The sequence below is a fragment of the Diabrotica undecimpunctata genome, chromosome 2, assembly GCF_040954645.1.
Source record: "Diabrotica undecimpunctata isolate CICGRU chromosome 2, icDiaUnde3, whole genome shotgun sequence".
Taxonomy (NCBI): Eukaryota; Metazoa; Arthropoda; class Insecta; order Coleoptera; family Chrysomelidae; genus Diabrotica; species Diabrotica undecimpunctata.
This window is the reverse complement of record NC_092804.1, coordinates 142,879,615-142,902,020: the sequence shown is the minus strand read 5'-3', so window position 1 is coordinate 142,902,020 and position 22,406 is coordinate 142,879,615. Positions and strand designations below refer to the sequence as shown.

At 33.0% G+C, this 22,406-nt stretch overlaps 1 protein-coding gene across 1 annotated transcript in view; it reads left to right on the top strand.

The window, feature by feature from the left end:
• Tmem214 (Transmembrane protein 214) overlaps positions 1–21,933 on the top strand; it is a 79,443-nt gene extending 57,510 nt beyond the window's left edge. Inside the window, exons 7-9 of the mRNA XM_072521913.1 lie at positions 8,035–8,288; positions 16,963–17,081; positions 21,004–21,933. Of these exons, the coding sequence (XP_072378014.1) occupies positions 8,035–8,288; positions 16,963–17,081; positions 21,004–21,124 (494 nt within the window). The 3' untranslated portion in view covers positions 21,125–21,933. The remainder of the gene's footprint in view (positions 1–8,034; positions 8,289–16,962; positions 17,082–21,003) is intronic.
• Positions 21,934–22,406: the final 473 nt, after the last annotated feature.

The window sequence follows — 22,406 nt, the reverse complement described above, 5'->3', positions numbered from 1 at the left end:
TTACATTAAAAACTGATAAAAATTTTGTCCATAGACTATTAAAACCGAAAGATTTACAATTGTTACTAACTAAACTACCACATTTTAGTTCATTAGGCATTTTTTTACTTTATATTACATGTATCATAGATTATACTAAGTATGTTCATACATATATTGATGTCTTTAGGTATTTTATGAATGTTGTGTGTTCTTGAGTTTAAAATTTTCTTGTAAGTGTACATTGTATCTTGTTTTTCCTTCAGTTTTCTTTCTGGGTGGAATTTTCCTTAGGTATCACGAAACCTGACCTCTTACTCATATTTGCACGAACAAGCCTGAGAGAAATATTCGATGGCATCTGTGAAATCAGTATTTAGAGGAGGAGGTACAACTATGAGATATACCTCAAATACAAACAGATATCTACTATAAGAAGATTAAGATGGGTAAAACGTCTAGTAAAATCACACCAGAACAACCCTCCTAGACGAATCCTTATGTAACAGGCGGTGGAAAGTAGATAGAGAGAGATGTATTTTTGTATTTGCATATAAAACAGAAGGGCAATGTTTGTTTTTTCATAAATTGCTGGTATTGTTGATACGATCAGGTTTTTATAATTTGGATTAGTTTGAAAAGTTAGTACTTTTATTTCGTAAGAACAAGAGAGCTGTTATACTCTATAATTCAATTCACCCATATTCCAGTTACAGTCTTATAATGCTGTTGTAGATATTTACCAAGTTTTACATATAGTTTTGTATGATATAATTGAAGTGTTGCTTCCAATTAAGTTTATTGTCAAAAATTATGCGGAAAAATCTAATGCTGCTTGTAGAATTTATTGTATTTTTTTTTTTCAAGTGTTAGGTTAGGATTTTCCTCTAGGTTCTTTTAGAAAATATGTATTAAGTTTTCTTATGAGAGAGGAAGTCTTCTTTCTTTGTCCATCCATTTTACCTGTTAATATCGTCTTTAACCAGAGTTTAGAGAGTTCTGATATTTTGCCCAGTTGTAGATATGTTATATTACGTCGTCGGCATATAAATTTATATATTATATTCACTGAACAACGTCGCAACTGTCTAGTGAAATTTTGACTTTGGCTGGAAGTTATTATACAGCCAAGCGCATGTGCTCATAGGCAATATGAAGTGGAAGATCAAGTGAATAGAACAAACCGAGACGCAGGTTGCCTGAATGAAACAGTATGGAGAATTAAAATACCGGTAAAGAAATAAATGGCAGAAATTATAAAACCGTCATCAGACCAATAATGAAATACGCGGCAGAAACACGACCTGACACAGAGAGGAAAGAGAATCTTAGAAAGAGCAGAGACTAGTGTTGCCCAAATGCAAGAACAAGACGAGACTTAGACAGTCTTGGTCTTGGTCTTGCACCAATATACCTGGTCTTGGTCTTGGTCTTGGTATTGCGCTCCCAGTCTTGGTCTTGGTCTTGGTCTTGCAGCAAGAGTCTTGCAAGTCTCGCAAATACCCATTAGCCTATTGCTATTTACTAAACGTTACTTTAGATCTTAGAACAACGTAACACAGTAGGTACATTTTAAGCTTGAAATAACATAACCAAACAAATTAATAAATGTGTAAACAACTGATACTGGGTGGGGTTTGAACCCACTATCTAAGCGATCCGTGCCTATGCTCTAACTAACTGAGCTATCTACCATGTCCCACGGGAGTCAATCTGTTTCTTAATAAACGTTTGCTTTTAACAAGCTTACGTATGCACAAACATGGTTAAAAAACAAAATAACCAAATTCATGACATAAACTTGAGTGTATTTTAAAGAACATTATCTGTCTAGAAAGGGATTGATGGACCCTCACCTTATATGAATTGGAATAAAAGAGTTATATAATTTTCCATTTATTTAAATAAAAAATAAAATACCACACAGTGCACAATAGCCTTTTACATTACTGTTACTTTATATTAATTCCTTTGACCAAGAATTAATACAAAGTAATCATCTTGCTGATTCATCACTTAACCTATTTCTATGTTTTTTAATTACTAACCATGCTTTAGAAAATAATCTCTCAGCAGGTACTGAAGTTACAGATATTGAAAGAAAATCACGGGCCATCTTCGATAAAGTCGGATATTCAGTCTCATGCGTCCTCCACCACTCGAAAATGTCTTCCGAGCTGGCGGCTCTGGGCTCTGGGCTATATATATATATATATATATATATATATATATATATATATATATATATATATATATATATATATATATATATATAATTGTGTAATAAGTATATTCTTTCTTACCTGTCCACGTTTTCCAGCGGTTATTAAAAAGCTTGTGATATTTGCACCTAATTTTGGTTTTTCAGGAAGAAATATTTGTGATTCCTTTTTGTGGAAAGATACTAGATGCTTCCTTAAACCTGAAGAGTTCCTGTTTTTCATTTTTATTTCAACCTTTCTATATTGGCACAATTTAAACAAAGCAATTTGGGATGCATGAATTATTGAAAAACTCATCAAATTTGCTTTTCAGTCTTTTAGATCTATGACTCCAACTCTCATTACTCCGACTAGAACTATTTGAATCTTCGTCACTCATGTCAAATTGTAAACTTCACACTCCGAGAACAACAAGGATTAGATAAAAAACAATTATTACATTAGACTCGAAGGAAAGCTTGATTGGAAATGAAGTTTAGTAATGTAGAAAAAAGTAATTATTCGTTACTTTATATTCGTTACTATCCAATACACTAAGTACCGAATACCAAACCGAGAATTATATATCGTTACTTCGTTACTTTAAATATATCGGTATTTTGTTTACACTGTAATCGGCATTATCTGTTTGTTTGTTTTTCTCGTTACTTTTGAATATTAGCCGCCTCTTTCAGCAATCTCATCGCACACTCAGCAGAAACGATGTTTTAGTCTTAGGCCGATAAGATTTGTGGTTTTAAATTCCTCGTAAGTAAATTATAAGGAAAAAATATGCTAACCTTATTATTATTTTTTATCAGCTAAGGTGACACATTTTTAAAAAGTTTCGATAGGATATTACTGTCGGCGTCGCAAAGCAAAGATAATATTTTATGATTAGAAGGGGCTATTATCAAAATCTGGACAATTTATTTCAGAGCGAAGAATTCGTGTGCTGAGAAAGAATGTACGAAATATTTTATTTTTAGATTGTAATTATGACCTCTGAGTATGTGTCAAAATTTTAAGTGTTCTTGTAATGAATATTTTGATACGCTATGTATGTTAATGGTATTTTTCGTAATGCACAAGTCAAATTTTCCAAATTTTTATTAAATACTTCTTTGCGTCTTATAGAGTCTCTAAGCATAAACCCGAACTACTATACTGCCTAAAACCACACTCAGTCCTAACTGCAAGACGCAAGAGTCTCGCAGGCTTAGTCTTGTTCTTGCTCAAGTCTTGCACGGTTAGTCTTGGTCTTGGTCTTGCAAAAATTAGGCAGTCTTGGTCTTGGTCTCGGTCTTGCGAAAACGCAAGAACAAGACCAAGACTGCAAGACCAAGACCGATTTTGGGCAACACTAGCAGAGACGAAAACTCTTAGCCAGATTTTCAAAGTTTATAGCTTAATTTTGTTTATTGTTATAATAAAAATTGTTTTTTGTTGTCTCTTATAAACAAATTAATTCGCAACTTTTTAGTGAAATGGCCAAACGCTAATTTGTTCATTTTTTTGAAAAGGGACAATTTTCAATTTGGAAAAATTAAATATCAGCCTGGTACCCTCGAAAAATCCTAGATCCTCCTTGATTCCTAGAGTACCTATATATGCTGAGTATTATTTTTAAAACAAAAACTGTTTTTAATAAGCAATTTATTTGTTCTATAATTAGTCCTAAATTTAATGGTGATATAAAAATATTGTAAATATGAATTCTCTTCACAAAACTATTAAAAATATAATTAAACATTCTTATTGATTGACCTTGATGTGTAAAACAGGTTACATCATTCAAACGAATCATTGACTGTTAACCTTATGAATAAGCTTAAAAGTTAAAAGTACTGACCAAATTATTTTTATCTAGTTAAGTAATTGAGTTTTATATTTTAACTTCTTTAAACCTAAATTTTTGTTTAATGTCATATAGTCTAACCAAAATATGTTCAACAAATCAGCAGAGATATCAACGATACTGGACTGAATATGAAATTATTATAGTCAACCCAATTTAAAATCCATTCCACGTGATCACCTAGGAAATGTTTGCGTATTAGTCTAAGATCCCACTGTAAGATCACCACGTTCATAAGGTATACATTGATAACAGTTTGACAGTCAAAAAGTGGCCAGTTTTAATTCAATTAATGGCAATTAATTTTTGAACAAAAATTTTATTTCATTCATTTATTTTTTAAATAAATTACGCTTTTAATAAAAGACTTCAAATTAAAGCTAATTTTTTTTAATATAATGATATAAGGTTGCCTGAGAAAAAATGGCCGCAAATGAACGATCAAAAATGAATTACCATTAATTGAATTATAATTAATTGCGGCCACTTTTAACCGGAAACCTATTATCAATGTATTCTACTATTCTTAAATGTATGTAAAAATGTGAATTTGATTAACTACGTTATAAACGTAGTGATCTTGCCGTGGGATCTTGTACTATATCTATTGTGTATTACCTGTAACGAATTTCCTGTTATTATTTTTTACATTCGCCTTTCTACGGACTAATTTTGACTATTTTGACTACGACTACCGTGGTAGTCAAAATAAACAAAACGGCTTCTTACTGAGTCGCTCTGATGAGTCCTGAAAGGACGAAATACGTATAAGCTTGTGCTTTAATAAGACGGTTTTAGCTCTCTCGTGTGCGAATTGTAGTTTATAGCGTTACTCATTGTAGTAGGCATTTATGTTGTAACATGGTTGAACGTCTCGTGTAAGGTCTTCAGGTAAGTTTACTTTACTGCCATATAGCAATTCGAACGGTGTATATCCATGATACGCGTTAGGGGTTATGTTGTAGCAGTATGTGAACATTCTGCAACACACGTCCCAATTTTCTCTGTCTTCATCTATGAATGATCTCACGTACTCGTTCAATGTTCTATGTACTTTCTCACAACTTCAATTCACCAATCGATTGTGGGTGGTACGCCGTTGAGAAGTTGTGCTCTATCTTTAGCATTTTTGTTAGTTCGTGCATTACTTCATTTTTGTACTCTGTGCCTTGGTTTGTTCTGATTTGTTTCATGAGTCTGTATGTTGGTATAAAATGATCGAAAATTCCGCGAGCTATTGTCTCGGCTTCTTTGTTGTACACGGGTATACTCACTGCGTATTTCGTCAGTTCACACAGCATTGTGATACAGTATCTATTGCCTTCATTACTTCTAGGGAATGGACTTATCGTGTCTATGTACACTATATCCCATAGTTTTGAAGAAGTGTCCGATATCACGAATTCCTCGATATGTAGTCTTTTCGGTTTGTTAATTTGACATTTATGACATTGTTTAATGTATTTTCTTACGTGGCAAACTAAAAGACGTAAGAAAACACTTAATCTTGCATTTAGTTTCTTTATTATTATATTATTTCCTACATGACCCCCAAACATCGGGTGGTTATGATAGTCCTCCATTATCCTACGTTTTTCTTTGTCGTCCTCTATTGTTTCTGGTACTTCGCATATGTATATTTCTATATTTTTCAATAATTTCTTTCCTTCTTTTACAAATTCATTAATTGTGCACAATTTATAAATAATATCATTTACTTATATCTTTACTTTACGTACTGCATTCTCTACCGCCAGCGAATCAAGCTGTGCCAACATTTGACTTAAATCAAAGTGATTGAATCCTGTGGCCATGCTCTAGCTGCACTTGATTTTGTTTTTGATCCGAATGCTCAGTCTTGGTGAGATTTGGTCTACTCCAAAAGACAAAATTGGTAGTCTATGCGCCTCTAAATTATTCAGTACCCTTCTTACTGGTTGCTTGTGGACTTCCGGCTGTAATGTAGGTTTACTTTCTGTATCCTTGTCTTGTTTCTTCCATTTTTCTTCTTGATTGAGATCGGGTTATAGCTAGTATATGCGTGTTATCTATGTATAATTCCTTTAGTTGATGCAATGTTATTCTCGAAATACTGTCCGCGTAATTATTTTTCGCTATTTGTTGTGATATCCTCTCCTATACTGGTGCTGTCCTTTCTTTTGCTTCGTAATTTTCCTATAATTTAACACTCTTTTGTGCTATCTTCTGTCGCGTTGATCGATAAAAATTTAGACATTACTTCGTGCGTGGTTGTGAAGTTACATGCTTCCAATATTAATTTAGCTTTTTCTGTGTTGACGTTGCGTTTCATTGTTGCAACTACAGTTTCCGTTGTCTATTTTTAGCTAGTTCCAATGGCATTCCTTCCGCTATGTATGCAACTTTTAGCTGTTCTGCTAATTCTTCAACTTCAGATGCATAGACCGCTGCATCTTTAAGTCCTTGTCTTTTCTTCGCCAATTTAGCTATTACCGTCTTCGGATTGTCGCCTCTCAGTTCCCTCTTCAGTGCCGCTACTATTCTTGGATTGTATCCTCTCTAGTTATAAGGTTTCTGGCCTTACTGGTTAATCTTGTTTTGATTAATGTTATCGCTGTTTCCTCGTGCCCTATCGCTATTTTCTCAAGGAGTTCTAATGCATCTAAAAATGACTGCAGTTTATCTGCGCTTCCATCAAACTCACTTGGCAATAAAATGTGCAAAAATGTGCGTTTAAATTGTTCAAAAATACTTATTAGTTTTCTCATGATTCGAAAAAAATAAATGCGTTTAAAAAGCATTGACCCGAAATTTTGCGCCTTCCCTCTTAATGGCACTCCTAATAATGTTTGAAACATTCTTCTCATTCTTCTTTTAAGCAATATACAACCAGTAATAACAATTAATCTGATATGGCAGATTGTAAATTAATTTTTGTTTTCTCATTTTCATAATAACGAAAGGTATACTGATGTACATCATAAATTCAACCATTTTACATTATTAGCTCTTATTAATTATTTGAATTTTTTGTAGTAATACATGATTTCAAAGTGTACCAATAAAAAAAAAAGCGTAAAGTATTCGTGGATAACTGGTCTTTAAAACACTTGCTCTATTTCGAGCATGTCGAAAAATCGCGCGTGTTTTAAAGACCTCAATGTCCACTTATACTTTAATATACTATAATTGCTAAATGATCTAATTTGATAAAATAGGCCTTTCTCTGCAATTTCGTGCTTTCGGATATACAGTCAACTACAGGCCAGTAGTTTACATTAACATTCTTGTAATAACTGTTAAGTAAAACTTCGTGAAATGTGTTACATGAATATATGTGATATTGTCCCTATCACGCGAAATGAAAATTTTTTGTGTATTTTCATAAAAATTTTTAAAATTTTTTCTAAAACTCGACTTTTGAAGCTATTTTTGCAATAATTTAGCAACAAGTTAACAAAAATAACTTTACAAACGCTCATTTTAAAAGATGTTTTTATGCGTTTTCAGTAAAATTGTGTCGCTTTTCCGTATAATTTACCTTACTGGTCTTCACCTTTATAACATTGTTTATATATTGTTTATAAGTAAAAAAACGACGTTTAATATTTTGCACTTTTTGTTTATTCTATATTGTTATCACCAAATTTATCAAAAACAGTTGTTAGATACCTGTATCAAATACTGTCACGAAAACGGCTTTTTGTTTGCTAAATTCTCTGGTCTAATGCTAAACTTAGCAGTTATAACCTAATATATTATGACGATTTACTTTATAGTCTTGAAAAACTGACGTGAACTAAGCTGCCGATGTATGCGGTGAAGCATAACTAAAAAATTAATAAAACCAGATATATCCGTACATGAAAGCAGCCTCAAGAACACATTTTTTTAAAATAGTAATAACACTATCAAGAAAGCTTATATTTTCCATTAGTTTATTACAGTTGTGTTTATAACCGAACAATATTAATGATATTCAATTTGCGAAAAACTATAAACTAATTTTTCTTTCAGATTCTCTTACAAGGAAAACATTAAAAGAATATAAAGTATGCGAGTACTCACATTTGGCGATAGACAAAGCTAAGGGCGGGTTACATTGGACAAGTGAAAAAATTGAAGAACAGTTCCCAGGTTTGCAACAAAATGTTGCCGTGTTCTCAGAACCTTATGTTGAGTTGCTCGTTAATCTAGGAAAGATTGGTCGTAACGTTGCATTTAACGTGAAAGATGTTATCGTAGAGAAGTATCCTGTTGTTGTTGAATCGGTAAGTGAACGTGTAATTTAATTTTTTACTAATTCATTACAAATTTTATAATGCTAGATTTCGACAATGTACGAGTATATTATCCTATCATAATAAAAGTTTTATCATTCGATACTTATAGTAAAATAAATAATCATTACTTAAGGTCAAAAAATACAATATACATGGACATAATTTTTTGTTCGGGTAGACTGCATTCTGTGTAACTTTTTGTGGCTAGTTATAAAGCCTAACTGACTCCAAAGCCGGTGTTGATAATTTTGTTCAGGGAACGCTGATTCGAGAATACAAAAAAAATAAATAGACTTATAGTACGAGATCCCACTGCAAGATCACTACGTTCATAACGTACTTACGTACTTAATTAAACTCACATAACATTAGTACATTATAGTACAATATTTTAAGAGTATTATCGGAAATATGGGTCAAAAATATTAAAAATTAAGAAAATGACAGCTAATTTCCCAAGACGAAAAAAAAAAAGTTACTTTGCTGTGTTCATCGTAACTTATAACTGGATCATCTGTTGACAAAAACCCAAAAAGATTTTGTTAGCCTATGAGTTTCCCTAGATCTCAACATCGAGATATTCGTCATTTTATCGTTTTTTCAAATGTTTGAATATTCGAAATATTGTTGTTAAAATTTGACTCATTTGATGTAAAATCAATTATATCAACAAAATGGACAATATCTCGATGTTGCGACCTAGTAATTTATCTATAAAAGAAGTGTGCAAAATTTGAGAAGGATCGATCAAGTAGTTTTTGAGATACAGTGAACACCGACTTGAAAAAATTATTACGAGAAAAACGCGTTAAAAAAAAGCTTGTTTTTTATACTCACACAGTGTCGTCTATCCCTGGCCCATATAGCGACATACTTTCTGCTAAAATATTTAGAGCATATTTTTGCTCCTGCTTTCGACGAACTCTGCTTTTTTTTGTTGCATCTGAAGCAGTTTTATCCGCTCTAGTAATTCATAGCGAATTCAATGGAGCTACCATTCATAGCGATCACAATCCAGTTATAATGGATTTTAGGCAAAAAGATTTCTTAAAAATAAAAGGGAAAAAGTGTCAAGAAAAATAGACATCTCACAACTGAAGAACCCTGAAAAGATAGTGAATGAAAATGAAATAAGTATCAAGCTTGAGAAAGAAACGCTAAGGAACTTTGTACAGGCAGACATTGAAGTAACATGGACTGCTCTAAAAACGAAAATAACAAAGATACAAGAAGACGACATTGGGTTCACGAAAAACAACAAAAAACAAAAATGGATAACGCAAGAGATCATGGACCTCATGAACGTAAGACGAAAACATAAAACAAACCCAATAGAATACAAACGAGTCAATAAAATCATTAGAAAAAAGTGCAGAGAAGCTAAAGAAAACTGAATGTCAACCAAATGTCTAGAAATTGAACAACTTCAGGAAAGATACGACACCTTTAATGTCCATAAAAAAGTGAAAGAAATGACAGATAGACACAGAAAGAGATAAGAAATAATATTAATAAATAATAAAAAACGAGATAATTATAGGTCCAGAAGACAAACTGGAGAGATGGAAAGAATACATTCAGACACTTTTTGACGATGATAGACCTTGTTAAAAATAACAAAAGAAGAAGTTTATTTATGCAGTAAAAGCTCAGAAGAACGGAAAAGCACCGGTCCAGACAATGTCAATTTCGAAATACTTAAATTATATCTGCAATTTACATGAATGTAGATTGTAGATATATATTTTTTACGAGCTAAGCCTGAAATTGGACAATCCTAGCATTGTACGGAAATTACTGTCCACCTCTAGCATTGAACTCCAAACTGTACAATGTCTTGCTTATAGATTCGAATCGATTATTATTGACAAGCGACACACCAAATCAAAAATCGAACATTTCTTGTTAATTATTTGAACTTTTTATTTTTTTTATTTATATATAGAGTTGTGCTTTGTCGAATCGATAATGTGATAAAATGCTGTGTCAAGCTAAAATATAAATAATAAGAAGAAATTGTTTCACAATAGAGTGATAATATCAGTGAAACATTTCAAAGCTTCAAGAGATACGTCACTATAACACAGGGAAGATGTTTGTGAAACATTTCAGATTTTCAAGAGATGTGTATGATAGGTTAAAATAATTTATTCCTACAATTCAGAACTCAGAAACCCTAATTAATTATGGATTTATAACCGATTTGGATTTGGATATGGATTTATAATTGATGTTTGTCTTTAATAACATTTGTCTTTGTAAAAATCGATATGAATCGATATCTGTCATATTCTCTCAAACTTTTGTACAGCAATTCTTTTATACGAAGTCCGACGATTATGTCTCTTTCGGAGATTGTACAGTAGAGGGGTACAATGCTAGAAGTGTGGACAAGATTTTCCGTACAATGCTAGGATTGTCCAATTTTGGACATTGCTCGTAACATATGCATGTTTTCGAATTCGATTATCGAAAAGCATTTGACTGCGTTAACCATCAAAAGATGATCGAAATTCTGAGAACAACTGGAATTGACGAACAAGACTTGCAAATTATCTCAGAACTATATTGGCACCAAACGGCAACAATTGAAATAGAGTACACAGTATCCGAAAATATACGAATCCGACGAGGAGTGCGACAAGGTTGGGTCTTAACACTGCTATTATTATTTAATCTGTATTGTATCGAACAAGCGAGGAAAACACTCATGAACATGAAAACATTTTTTACAAGATCAGGCCTTAGTCTAGAGCTCAGAATTCGAATGATTAGATGTTACGGTTTCGGGTCATGTGTTGAGAGGTGAAAGATATGAATTACTCCAAATCATATTGGAAGGTAAAGTTCAGGGCAAAAGATAAGTTGGAAGATGCTGGAACTCGTAGCTGAAAGACCTGAGGAGATGGTTTGACGGCTCACCCACAGAAATCTTTCGTGCAGCAGTTTCCAAAGCTACAATTGCCACTTGGATCGCCAACCTTCGAAAGGAGACGGCGCAATAAGAAGAAGTAATTCGATTGTCATCTGCCGCGAGTGCATAATTAAAAGAACTTGACACTATACTTATTCCAATTTCTATGTGAGTGCTCACTCACTCATTCATCTCTCACTCACTCATTCACCTCAATCACTCACCTCACTCACTCGCCTAACTCACTCACCTTACTTACTCACTCACTCACCTACCTAACTCACTCATAAACGCCTATAACTCCATCAATTTTGCTCCGATCACTCTGCAATTTTAACTGGATACTCTTGGAGAGTTATACTATGGAATAAAAAAACCGTAAAGGTAATTAATTTTTGACCAAACATTTTATTTCGCTCAGTAAAAGAAGAAATAAATAGATTATATCTTAAGTATATAACAATTGAATGAATTATGTAAAAAGTTAAAGCAAACATGAACAAGAACCAAATTGTAAAAACTCATGTAATCTTCACAATACATAACGAAACTTATTGTATAATTAACGGCAAATGAAACATAAGATATTCAGAAATATTCTTATAAAAATACTAAATATGCTAAGTATTTGGAAAAGCAAAAGAGAAAATACCAAAAATTTAATTCGAAAACGGACATTAATTATACTGAACGTTTTTGTCATTATAATTTTATGTTTATTTTTACGAATGTTTTATCAAATTAAAGTTATCTTGATCAAAGGAAACAGGATTTTATCGTGTAGCTTGCAACATTTGCCTGATACAGAAATGATTGTTCAAGCATTGTTGCCTTCAGTATATATTTACTTAGATGATATCGCATATTTTACAAATATTCATTAAGGAATTTTTTTATTGGAAGTGTTTTTAATGATAAGCTACAATTCGTTGTTTATAAAATACATTGTTTGAAAAAAATATAACCGTTTATACTTTTGTTTTTTGTTTTATTGGACACGAAAGATGTATTTTTATTCGCTCTGTCGCGGGATGCCCTGGTTCGGAGATATTTTAAAATATTTCCAAGGTCGACTCAGCCTGAATAAAACGAGTACCTTGAGTAAAACCACCGATAATTAAATTAGTGGTTGAAGCATATCACTGGACCTGGTACCTTTTTTGTATACCGAATGACACACTACCTTGCGCTAAATTGAAACAAACTAAATAATTCAATAAATATGTATATACAGTAAAATTAAAGAAATATTTAACCACCGAAAAATCGATGGTAGTTAATTAGTAACAAATTAATAATATAAATAAATCTAATTAACAAAGTCAAGTGAAATAATTCTTGTACAGAGATTAGTCGATATAATTTATCTAAACTATTATAGTTTATCTAAATTATTCCTCATTGCCTTCACAGAATTCATAATCTTTGTTGTCTCTCAATAGTCATTAATAAACTTGATTTAGAAAATATGCATACTGTCAATGGAAACATATACACTCGCGATCATAAAATCCGGGTCACCTTGAAAATCACCGATATTTCATTTTTAACGAGCTTTATCGTAAATAATAATAACACAAATACAAACTAATGCATGTTTCTGAGAATTGTTGCGGTTTCCTTTGTAACAAAGAATTCCAATAGTGCCGATTTCGCGGTAAAGTGCACACTTCCCAAAATGAACGCTACCTGTAACTCCGCTTGATTTAAATGTCTCGTTTGTACTTCGACTTTCTGTTCAAATGCAACGGACAAACGTTTATTATTGCCACCATTAGTGGTTATTAGTGCCATTATTAGTGTTTATTTTTTGACAAAAATGCCTTTGACTGTTGTTGAAACGGGACAAATTGTTGCACTTGTGGAAGACCGTCACACTCAACGGCAAGTCGCAAGAACTGTTGGCGTAAGCCTTTCTACGGTTCAACGAGTGCTTCAACGCTTCTAGGAGGCAAGTTTGCTAACCAGGCGACCTGGCTCTGGACGAAGAAGAACGACCAAGGCACTAGATGACCATTTCCTTATGTTTCAGGCTTTACGAAACCGGACCTCAACTGCGGTTATGCATCAAAATTGTCTAGAGGAAGTACGAAATCGCAATTTTAGTGTTGGAACAGTCAGAAGAAGACTTCGTTCTTCTTGACTATCCTCTCGGGTAATGGCTAGAGGACCGCCACTTCGCCGGGTGCCTCGAGTTGCACGACTAGCTTTTGCTCGACAACACGCGCATTGGGGAATTAACGATTGTAGCAAAGTGTTATTTTCAGATAAATCCCGTTTCTGCCTAACTGGATCCGATGGACGTGTAAGAGTTTGGAGGAGAACCGGTGAACGATTTTCACAAGCTTGCATTGCTCCAAGAATGCCATTTGGTGGAGGCTCGGTCATGGCTTGGGGAGGTATATCTTCCGACTTCCACACAGAATTACCCTTCATCGAAAATGGGTCCTTAACTGCACGAAGATACATTACGGAGATTCCGGAAGAACATGTTATGCCCAACATGGCAGGGCTTGGAGAAAACGCCGTTTTTATGCAGGACAACGTGCGAGCGCACGTTGCCATGATCAGTATGTAATACTTGGACGAAGTTGTAACGACGAGGGTACCCTGGCCAGCTGGGTCTCCGGACCTGAATCCCATCGAACATCTCTTGGACGATTTGAAAAAACGTATTCAAACCCATACACCTCCTCCTAACAACGCACAGGAGCTTAAGGATCTGTTAGTGAGAGAGTGGAATAACATACCACAACATGTAATCCGGAGAAAAATTGAGAGTATGCCCCGTCGTCTGCAAGAGGTTATTAGAGCAAGGGGAGGCAATACACGATATTGGTCATTGAAATTTCACTAATTTTTTACCACGTTCTGTATTTTCCATTTTTTTTCGTATGTCTGTTTTATCAACAATTTGATTTGTTTTCTGTTTTTTCAATAAAAACAATAAAACATCATTTTTTTTCTTTCAAAACAAACATTGATGACAAATAAAAAATACATTAGCCAAAAAAAAAGGTTATTAATGCACCAGAGGCAAAAATATTTAAGAAACTTTAAATTTTCAAGATGACCCGGATTTTATGATCGCGAGTGTATTTAATAATGGTATATTAATTAATCTTTATTTTAATAATTAGAAAACAATATAAATTTAAAAGCTAAGTACAGTGCGCAGATTCTAAATATGCCGGTGGGAGATGGCTTCTATGCGTTGTATTATAGTTGGTGTATGAGAGGAAAAGTTTTCGAAGTAATGAAATAACAAATTTTATATTATTATTTGTTATTTCATTATTTTGAAAACTTTCTCTCATACATCGACTATAATACAGCGCATAGAATCCATCTCCCACCGGCACATTTAGAATCTGTGCACTGTATGTATGTAATTGTACTAATTAATTGTAATGAAAGTAGTAAAAGATTAAAATACTATTCCTTAGAATTATAAAAACAATAAATGACAAATGTTTTTCAAAATTTTCCAATAAAAACTTCTGTGTGCATAATAAGAATGTCATCTACCTCAGTAAGTTTCTGAAAACCTTTGTTTTTTTGAATTATTGTTTCAAATTTTTGAAAAATATCTTTTTCATTGTCACCTTTAACATTTTCACAAGTCGATCTATTTTTTTTTTATTAAGGCTATGTTTTTTACCAAGGACAACTTTGATGTTTCCAATTGAGTAATAGTTTTTTGAAGCCAATTAAAATTTGATTTATTGAATGAAAGTTGCTGCTGATGAATGTTGTTTTTAAAAAATTGTTTCGCATCTAGCAGAGACTGGAAACTTTTATCCGTTAAAGCGTCGATTTTATTTTTTAAATCTACGAAATAGTCTGGATAGAAAAAAAACGGCTTCCAACCATGTTCCCCATCGTGTTAGAACGGGTTCTGGTGGAAGTAGATAAGTTGAATTCTTATAGGAGATTTGAGAAATACTTTTTTATGCCTGGATATCAAGGAGTTTACAAAAGAAAATTTTTCTAATTTCTTCCGCAACTCTGTTCATTCTATGTGCTAAACAAGTAACGTGTATTAATATAAAATATTTTTCAATTGTGTCCTGCCTGGACAATATATGGTGCACCATCAAATAAAAAAAGTAATAATTTATGGCTAGGAACAGCTGCAGGAAGAAAAATTTTTGGTAGTTCTTCTTGTACAAAATGTGATATTGTTGCAGAGTTGGTTTTTTCTAATTGCTTTCATGAAGTTAAATAGGAGATTGGTAAGATCTGATCGCTTAGAACACCAATCATTAAATGAGCGATATATCTTCCTGAGGAATCAGTGGTTTCGTCAACACACACGTAGAAATAATTGTCACTAATATTAGTTTTTATATTATCTATTACTGATGAGTGCAAAACATGGTTGACATGGTTTCTCTTTAGAGTCCTTTCACTTGGAATATTCAATTTATAATATTTTTTTAAAAAAGAAGTTAAGCTTTCATTTGATATTTTTGAAAGCGGTATATTTGAAGTAATTAATGCACGGTACAAGTCTTCATTAAAAGTATCTTGTTCTTTTCCTTCTTTCGAACTTTCTTTTTCTTTCGACCGAACTTAGACCGACTTAGAAACCGAAGCTTGATATTTTTCTCCAGATTTAGTTTTGTCTTTTTGGCTGAATGTGACGCAGTTCTGACATATTGATCTACCTTTTTTTTTTTCGTCTTTATAGAGGGGGGTCTGGACTCTTCAAAAGACATCTCAGTCCAGGACGCCACCTGACTGACCTTAATGCAGGATTCGTTCTTCGTACTCCCGGCGACAGTTCCCGAGGTACTTTAAAATGCCCTCTCGTCGCCGAGTCTACGCCGAACATCTACCTGCTAAACCAGAACCTCCTCTGTCATCCAGCGATCCGGAAGCGGAATGGCCTCTTTAAGGCCTGCATCCCTTCCGAAGCATTACCTTCATTCATCCACAGACTGTCAGCAAGGAAGCTCCTTGTTTCGTTCCAGGTAGCGCGTGGAAGACCCTCATTGCTCTTAGTACGGCATCACTCCCAGGCGGGCATTTCCTCCTTCCCCACACAGTCTGATCCACTTTTCTACCTTCAACTTACAGCATCTTTCCCTCTTACCTTTTAAACCTTAAACCACAATTATTGGTTGTGGTTGTGGCCGTACATTATATTTAAATACTGAACATAACCAATAACAAAAACCTTAGTTATACATTTTTCAGAATTTGTATAAAAACATTTTTTGAGAACGATTTCTGGAGTGGAAATCGAAACGTCAAACGTTAGTTATTTAAAAATGTGATTATTACCACAATCACAACTAATAATGGTGGCTTAATCGCATAAAAATATAATATTAAACTTGGCATACCACAAGAAAGTAGTTTCAGAACCTTGCTAAATAACTTTTTAATAATATGTTAAGTGCTAAATTTTTAACGGGATTTTTTATTTCCGCATAAATTTTGCAAAGCGATCATAAAATTATATCGTGAGAAATATTTAGGAAAGAAATAAATGACTATACTGGGTTTTTCACAAAATTTACTAAAATAAAAAGAAATTAAATAAATTGTAGGGTGGCGGTTTTTTGACTATATCATGTTTGTCATGAAATGATTGTATTTTTAATTGGTTTACATACTCATACTGATGGTGTGGAATTAATTTCAATATTACATCTATTTTATAATAATACAATACGGAAACTACATTTTGTTTCATATATCCTAGTACTATTTTACAAAAATATCATGTCTTAATTTCAGGTTGAAGCTTATTTACCAGGACTAGTTGAGAATTCACAAAAAGCCATAAGTGAAGTGTATGTAACATCAGTTTTATATTTCAACAGAGGTGTAGACTATCTTAAAAATGAAGTATTTGTGTAAGTATAAATTTTATAACTAAAAGGTTGAATTAGTTAGAGGTATTAAACATTTATTTATGTTATAATATGTGCGATTCTCAAAGTATTTTTAGTGTCATTGAATTTGTGCAAAGAAACCATATATGTCTCGTAAGTTCAAACCGTATAATATATTTAAATGCTAAAATTACATACAGTACAAATAGCATACAAAACACTGCTGAGGCCAGTCCTCACATATGGGACAAAAACTTTGATTCTAATGCAAAATCATGAAAGACTTGCTGAATATTCGAGCGGAAAATACTCCGCGAACTATTTGGAGCTCTAAACGACCAAGGGTAGTGACGCAAAATATGTAACTTCGAATTATACCAACTATTTAATTAATCAGATGTTTTAACGTTCATCAACCACAGGAACACATGTAGGAAGAAGCACAAGCCTACCGCGAAGTAGGTGGTTGGATAGAGTTGAGACTGACTTAGCCGTATTAAAAATCAGAAGATGGCAACAGGTCGCCGAAACCGAACAGAACCGCGACTAATCTTAGAGTAGGCCAGGATCCACAAAGGATTGTCAAGCTAAAGATGATTATTTCTTAGCTGTGTTTTCTAATTGGCGACCAGTTTTCAGCGTTTTATTATTATTGTTAATACTCTCATTAGTTTTGAATGTATCAATTTTGTTTTATATATAACATTATCATAGCAGTTGAATGATTAATATTTCAATTGGTATGTCTACTATTAAAATTAGCTTCTGCTCTTCTATGTATTTTATAGTTTTCTTTAACAATCAAACAATTGCAAAAAGTTAATACAAATTGTATGTATTTTATAAATTTTTAGTCGTTTTGAAGTTCACTGTCAAACATTTGAGACATTTTATCGTAGAGGGTAATACATGTAATTATTACATGTTTTCTGCAATTATGAAGTCTCTTGGATGGAAATTTTAGAATATAATTAATTAGTAAGATACCAAATAAGCAAAATATTCGAAACCAGCAATGCCTGAAAAATTGTTACTTAGTTCCAGTCAGCTAGGTTCTCAGAAATAGATACGACCGTTAATGTACACTAATAAATTGAAATAAACTAACTAATTTAAAAAATATGTATATTCAGATGCAAAAAACGTAACGGAGAAATTTTTGGTCAAATTCAAAGTATTTTAGTTTTTTTATTTTTATCCCATTTTGATGATTTTTTAACACACTGTAAAAATTTATAAATTTTCATTTAGAATAGTGAGTTTTTTAATAAAATTTTGTATTTGACTTATTATACGGGGTTAATCGAAAGGTGGTTTTTTATCCGGATTTTCGTAATTCCGTGTTTTTCGGTTGCAACCATGTCTTCTAAGTATTATGTTTTTTGTTTAACGTGAAAATATGGATTGGTTCGTTTTTAGGAGCGAAATGACTTTGCCACCCAAAATATACGACTTTTACTATTATTACCATTATCTATTGTATTAATTTGTAATACGACGATGGCGGCTTTGGTATCTGTTATCGACGGAATGTCATATCGACATCCCAGAAGCACTTTATTTTATTTAAGTAATGATTAAAAGCAACGAGATGTTCTTGGTTTTAATGAACAATGATAACAATAACAAAACATAAAACAAAACAAATTAAATGTAACTTAACCTAAGTACGCAAATAACAAAGAAAAACTACTAAAAAATAACTTAATACTTTGTATTGCTAGCCTCTATAACTGCCTGTACACGTCGGCTCATGCTGTCTATGAGGTTGCGAATATCATCTTGCTGGATGTTTTGTCATTCCTCTTCTAGAGCCAAGCGAAGTTCTTTAATTGAGGAGGGTGCGACTTCGCGACCTCTAATATTTCTACCAAGCATGTCCCAAACGTGCTCTATTGGGTTCAGATCTGGCGAACACGCTGGTCAGTTCATTTTATTAATATCAACTTCCTCTAAATATTGCTTGACACACATTGCAGAGTGGGGTCGCGCATTATCTTGCATTAATAGAAAATCATCGCTGATATATTGAGAAAAGGGTACTACGTGATTCGCTAAAATTTCCTCAATATACCGATGTGCAGTCAACGAACCCTCAATAAATACCAATTCATTGTGCGTCTCTCGGAATATTCCTGCCCATACCATCACCGAACCCCCTCCATGGCTAACGCGGGTACTGAAATCGCACTCCTCAAATCTCTTCAGTTCGACGCCATACTCGTTCTTTCTCATCTGATGAATGAAGACAGTACTCTACAAAGAACATTACTCCATTGTCCTAAATTCCAATGTAAATGTTCCCTGGAAAATTCTAGTCTAGTTTAGTCTAGAACCCATTGTCCTAAATTCCAATGTAAATGTTCCCTGGAAAATTGTAGTCTAGCAACTCTGTGCCGTGGAAGTAATTTGGGCCCAGTTGCTGGTCTGCAACTTTGCAAAACAAATTCATGTAATCTTTGACGAACTGTAAATACTCTTACATTGTTGCCTCGAACCTCTTGAAGCTGATTTTGCACCGAGGTTAAATAAGTAACGATCCCGCAAAGCATTGACTAGTATAAAACGATCATCTAAAGCGGTAGTTTTGCGCTTCCTGTCACTTCCCGCTTTACGTTTGTTTGTTCCAGTTCTTATAAAACGTTCCACTACCCTTTGGATGGTAGAGCGATGAGTGTGTAGTACTCTAGCCACATTCATAATTTCGCCCATCTTCAACCAGAACAACGGTTTTCGCACAATCTTCGACACTAAGAACCATGATCAATCATAGGTAAACAAAATGAAAGTGTCAATATGACATAATGATACCAGTCACCAAAGCCACCTCGTCGTATTATAAAATAACTCCAAAATAATCATAATTAAAAAAAGTCCTAAATTGTGGCTGGCAAATTCATTTGGCTCTAAAAAATGAGCCAAGGCATATTTTGACATAAAACAAAAAACACAATGTTTAGGAGACATGGTTGCAACCGAAAAATAAGGTTTTACGAAAATTCGCAAAACGGAATTATTCCACAGGTCAAAGTTAGGATAATAAAACCACGTTTGAATTAACCCCCGTACAATAAGTCAAATATAAAATTGTATCAAAAAACTGACTATTCCAAATTAAAATTTATATATTTATACACAGTGTGCTAAAAAAAATTGAAATAATTTGAATTTTACCAAAATTTGTTGTAGCAAGTTGGTTGTAGCTAAATAGTAAAAAAAATCATATATTGCTCTATCTCTACCATCTGATCTCTAACAGAGTCTAGGGTTTCACAGACGATATTGTAATCATGACTAAAGGAAAATTTCCTAGTATCGTTGAGGATTAGATGCAATATGCCCTTCATTACATAGAGAATTGGTGTCTGAGAGTGAACCTCTCTGTGAACCCTTCTAAAACTAAACTATAGCCTTTACTAATAAGAAGCAGCATACAAGACTGAGTGAGCTGAAATTATTTGGGGAGGAACTAGAAAGAACCAATGATGTCAAGTATCCAGGGGTAAACCTTACCACGTATCAGAAAGAACTGGGGTACTGAAAGAAGGGTCTAATAAGAACACTACTTGATTTTAGGTGTAAGACCATGTAGAATTTTTTATGAAGAAGTTTTGTATATGGTTTTAATGTATTGAGGCATACTGTATTACAATAAAATTGAAAACCATAGTGATCAAGTTAAAAAAGTAAAGCAAAGGCTAGTTTTTTTTAAACGATAACTTTATTCTTACTTTTATGATTGTACAAACCTTGTTTTACTTTTCCTTCTCTAGCATTCCATATGCTATTAGGTGTTTGGTTCATACATTGTGATATCCCATAATTTATGACATAAAAAAATTGAAGTACAAATATAAATACAAAGTGTTAAGATTTTTTGAATAAAATTTCTATACTGACGTTCTAAAGAAACCAAAATTTTTATATATCCATTCTGTTTTAGGGGCCAACTCTCACCGGAAAACATGCAGAGAGTGGTCGTAGAAGCATTTAATACGACACAACAAAAAGCTGTTGAATACTACCACTGGATTTATAAAAAAGTTCAGACAAGCATCAAATGAAATTTGTCTGTTGATTAATTAGGTTTTTCAATTTATTTGAACCAAAATCCATTACTACCACATCAAATTAGGTTCAGTTTCAGAAATAATTTTGTATACCTCTGTATACAAGATCTATTTCGAATGTTTGATATTAGAACTTGCAGATGTTGTGACTTTACTGTTAATATTTTCATAGGAAACGTTTGGTTGCGAGATATTGAGTACAGTACAAAAATAAGTTTGTTGGTAGTTCTGTTGGACAGTAATATAAATGTACGATTTTTTATACATTTCTTATCTTTGGTTATATTGAGTGAGAAATTAGATGAATGAAAGCGTACTACTAAGATGTACTATTATTTAAGTTTGTTTTAATTTATAAATTAGATGTGCAAACTGTCGTTTTAGGGAAGCATCACATGTTAGCATATGAATATTTTTAATTAATATAAGTCATGACAATATGAACAAAAAGTGTTTTTATATTGTTTTAACTTTATTTATTTTTTAAACATTCTTTAAAACTAAATTTACAATTTATGTTTTTACCACTCTCTATACAAGCCAATAAACAAATTTTTGTTTGACTTTTCTCCAACCAATTTTTATTTAAACATATAGAAAAATAGAACATTGCATTTGTCATTTATTTGTAAACCTGGAGTAAGACTATCTTAGTGGTAGTAGTATTGAATAAGGAAACAAGTCTGTTGTGTTAAGTACTGATTCATTGAAAGGTATGTAATATTTTGTAATTTTTATCATTTTTTTTATATATTAATTATTGTCAGGATTTACTTTGTTGATATATATAATTTATTACTTAAGTTGTTTCATTTCCAATTTCCTCCCAACCTCATATTTGATTAGAATTGACCACATACAATTCTGTTCTTCTAACTGAAGAGATTATAAATGCTTTTACTGAGTACTACAGTCAAGACTTTACTGATAACCGCACTCAGGGGTCTTCCTCATGCAGTTAATAAAATAAATACAACCAAAATTAACAAGAGGCCTGGCATTGTTGGCACCAATGGAAAATAATGTGCCGCCTCGATAAGACTTTTCGTATTATCATGCTGTTGGTGAATATCTATCTATACAAAAGGCTAGGACGACAAGTCGCACTATTTGTCCGGTAGGGTAACTACGCCACCTAGGAAAGAAATCTGAACTACAAACATGTGACATTTCTTAATGGTTTACATGCAAGAAGGTTTCATGCGCTGGGTTTTGTACATAGATCGATTTCATAAGGCGTCTTCACGCAAAAGTTAAGCGATTCTTCGAAAGTGAC